Source organism: Populus trichocarpa, chromosome 3 (genome assembly GCF_000002775.5).
Source record: "Populus trichocarpa isolate Nisqually-1 chromosome 3, P.trichocarpa_v4.1, whole genome shotgun sequence".
NCBI classification, from domain to species: domain Eukaryota; kingdom Viridiplantae; phylum Streptophyta; class Magnoliopsida; order Malpighiales; family Salicaceae; genus Populus; species Populus trichocarpa.
The window spans coordinates 7,057,701-7,061,357 of record NC_037287.2 but is presented as its reverse complement, the minus strand read 5'-3'; the positions used below and the strand labels follow the sequence as shown (position 1 = coordinate 7,061,357).

The following is a 3,657-nucleotide window of genomic DNA, read 5'->3' as shown; positions in this document are numbered from 1 at the left end:
TATACTATCTTGTGTGTTTTGTTTTAAGCTAGGATAATTAATTTGTACAATCGCGACATCGCAACACCCAACCACATATTGGCCTGGACAAGTCCCCGCCCAACCCCACGTTGGGTCTGGACGCGATCGCGACCACCTCCATGTTGGACCTGGACGCGATCGCGACCACCTCCATGTTGGACCTGGACACGTCCCCGCCCAACCCCAACCCCACATTGGGAATGGTCGTGACCGCGGCCAACTCCATGTTGGTCCTGGACACGTCCCCGCCCAACCCCACGTTGGGTCTGACCACGACCGCGACCAACTCCAGGTTGGCCCGGGACGCGTCCATGCCCAATCCCATGATGGGCTAGACGCGACGACGCCCAACCCCATGTTGGGTCTGGACGCATCCCCGCCCAACCCCACGTTGGGCCTGGACGCTACCGCGCCCAACTCCACGTTGGGAATGGCCGCGACCGCACCCAACTTCATGTTGGTCCTAGACGCGTCCCCCGCGCCCAACCCCATGTTGGGCCTGAACGCGACCGCGCCCGACCCCACGTTGGGCTAACCCCTTGTTAGGCCTGGACGCGTCCACGCCCAACCCCACGTCGGTTTTCTTAATATATTAATGTGTTATAAATATTATTATTTTTATTATAATTAATAGTATGAATATTAAAAATAGTATCATTTGTGTTATAAATATTATTATTTTTATTATAATTAATAGTATTAATAAAATAATTAATAATTTTTTAAAAAAATATATTTTTTAATATTAAATAAATATTATTTTTTGTATTATAAATCTTTACAGTATTTTTTATGAAAATAAAAAATAAACCCCCCACGTAGCGCGGGCATCCAACTAGTAAAAACTAAAAGACATGCAGATACCATTGGAATTCAATTATCCTCTGTATACATTTCCATTATTTCTGCTAATAGAACCTATGTTCTCAAAATACCTTTTGAGCTGAAGGACACATACTTCCAACAACATATTCCATTTACAGACCAAGTGAGATTCAAGTGGAAAGGCGAAATCTTATTTTCAACAAGAAAATTTTCTAAAAGAAGGTTAGAAAAACAGGTAACAAAGGCACTTAACAAATGAAAGAAAACACACAACACTTTTAATGCATAATTTCATATTAAGAATGTTGAAACACCATGAAGCTATGTGAAAGAGAAATTCATTTGCATTCGATGATTCAACTAAAAGTTTTATACAAAAAAGTGTATAATACTGCAAGGATGGAATACAGATTTTTAGATTACATAACAGCTCATAATCCATAATGCATAGACAAAAACAAAAAACACAAGCAATAGTAGACAACTGACAAAAGCATGTGCATATACACTGAAGATATGATACTGTACAAAGGATTTGATAACTTATGTGATGCCATGGTATAATTTCCAGCACATACCTCCACTATTTAAAAATAGCTGACAATATCTGATGTGTTGCTTTCATCCACTTGAACCCCTCTAAAGAAACTGGTCCATGTACTTCTAACATAAAGTGATTTTCTTTTTCAAATTTAAGTTCAATGAGTACATCCGAAACCACCACAAATTGATAGCCAAGTTAAAAATAGAATCAAACATATAGCCACATCAATAGCTAGAACAATCCTTACTTGGCGCCACCACTTCTTTCGAATGCTTTGAGAGCTTGATCTAATCCTCATTGAACCCAAATCCTTTTGTAGCGATATTGAAGAACCTACTCCACCTTGATTATTGGAATCCAAAGTAGCTGAATCAAGCTTAGCCCCTCTATCAGTAGAATTTCTATGCTCTTCTAACTCAATATCTCTTATTGTAATAACATGATCCTTTGACTTCCTTTTATCTTGCTTATTTGATTTACCTAACAAAGGAGCTTTGGTAGAATTGACAACTTCAATTTGTTCATTTGCATTAAGAGGTGATGGAGAGAGGCCTACATTATCAGATGAGGAACTCTCACCGGCCCCATCATTGCAAACAACATGCTCCAATGAAGTTATCAAGCTACAAATAACAGGCACTAATTGTTCTTGTACATTGATCGAGTTCATACCAGAAAAACCTCCTCTAGAACCTTTTCTAGCAACCTTTTTGAATTCATCTCTTACATGCTCTAGAAATTGAAGTACACTCGGGTGTCCAAGACCCTCATCAACAATTGTAAAATAAACAGAACCATCTTCTATCAAAAACCCAAAGGTTTTTTCAGCAATCGTCTCAAAATACCACTTGTGGTAAGAGGGAGTGCTTTCCAAGCACAATGCTGCCGAATTCTCAATCTCATGGTCTCCCCTACTATACACATACAAGGTGCGATTACCCCTTGCAACACAGCAGTAATGGACAGTACTGTGCATTGAACTCATTTAAATGATACCAAAAACTAATCTACAAAAATCCTTCTCTTGAATAAAACCTTATGAGCTTCCCACCAAAATAAGAAACAAACTATCTATTTCTCTCTCCAACTTGTTTCGACTTAAACAAGTAGTTGGTTTTAGCAGCACACAATGGAGTCCAAAATCAGTTCTCAAACATCTAAAGAAATGCAATTTGGACAAACATAATCTGCGTAAATTTCTCAGTCAAGGAGGCAAGCAATAACAAAATCAGCTAAGTATTTCAAAGTAAATAAAGATGTCCCTCATTCCTATCTTCAAACCATCAAAATCAGCTAACAAAGCTTCCCCCAGTTCGAGGTACCCTGCAATTAAGTCAACTATCATATTATCATCTGATCAAGATTTAGCGAAAACCCAATAACATAAATGAACTCAAATTTCATTTAAGCCAACACCACAAAAGATTGGCAAACCCAGATTACACACACAAACAATTTGACCAAAATCCAACCAAAAATTTCAAGTCCAAAGATCCAGTCCAGAAAAGTTGAATACTTATATCCAACCATAATTCACTAAAATCAAGCTCTTCTTCTATTTTTCCAGTAAATCAAAGGATTAAAAAAATAAAATCAACCCCATGTAAATCATGTCAACTAGAACTACAATTCTGAAAAAAATTATTGTTAGAAACTAAACAGACCATACAATCTAAGACTTTGTGGATAAACATCGTTTACCTATGAAATAAAGCTGAAGGAATGGCAATGGCAACCCTTCGCACAGACGAAAGAGGTTTTAGTTTGGAAAGATGAACTGAAGAAAACAGACAATTTTATAAAGAAAGGATTTGTTTTTTAAAGCAGTGGAGTTGCTTGACAGTTTGACCCAATCACTTTGCAATCTACTCTGCTGCTGTTTTTCTATTGCTTTTATCAAACATTAATTTATTGTATCTTATCTTAGAAATACTTCAAAACTTATTAAAACATAAAAAATACATTGACTCAGTTAAAATTATGATGTTTCAATAATATTATATATTTCAATAATATTAGTCTATATATATATATCAAAAAGATTGTATTTTTTTTAAAAAAAATCTAAGATTTTGATCATTGACTCAAGATAAAAAAAATTAAAAAACAATAAAAATAAAAAGTCGAGTCAAACCTGATAAATCTACTAATTACCCGAGATATAATATCAAGATAACTCTATAAAAAGAAAAGGTAAAAAAACAAAGAATACTAATTTTAAAAAAAAATTAATTAAAAAAAATTCTTTTAGGTATTGCCTCAAATTA

The 3,657-nt window shown here is 35.9% G+C and overlaps 1 protein-coding gene across 1 annotated transcript; it reads right to left on the bottom strand.

The window, feature by feature from the left end:
* Window positions 1-1,168: 1,168 nt before the first annotated feature.
* Window positions 1,169-3,274, bottom strand: LOC7483547 (phytolongin Phyl1.1). Its single transcript, XM_024596754.2, has 2 exons — window positions 3,092-3,274; window positions 1,169-2,713 (listed from the first exon to the last, which is right to left on the bottom strand). The coding sequence occupies exon 2, from the start codon at window positions 2,373-2,375 to the stop codon at window positions 1,545-1,547; it is 831 nt and encodes a 276-aa protein (XP_024452522.1). The 5' UTR covers window positions 2,376-2,713; window positions 3,092-3,274; the 3' UTR covers window positions 1,169-1,544.
* Window positions 3,275-3,657: the final 383 nt, after the last annotated feature.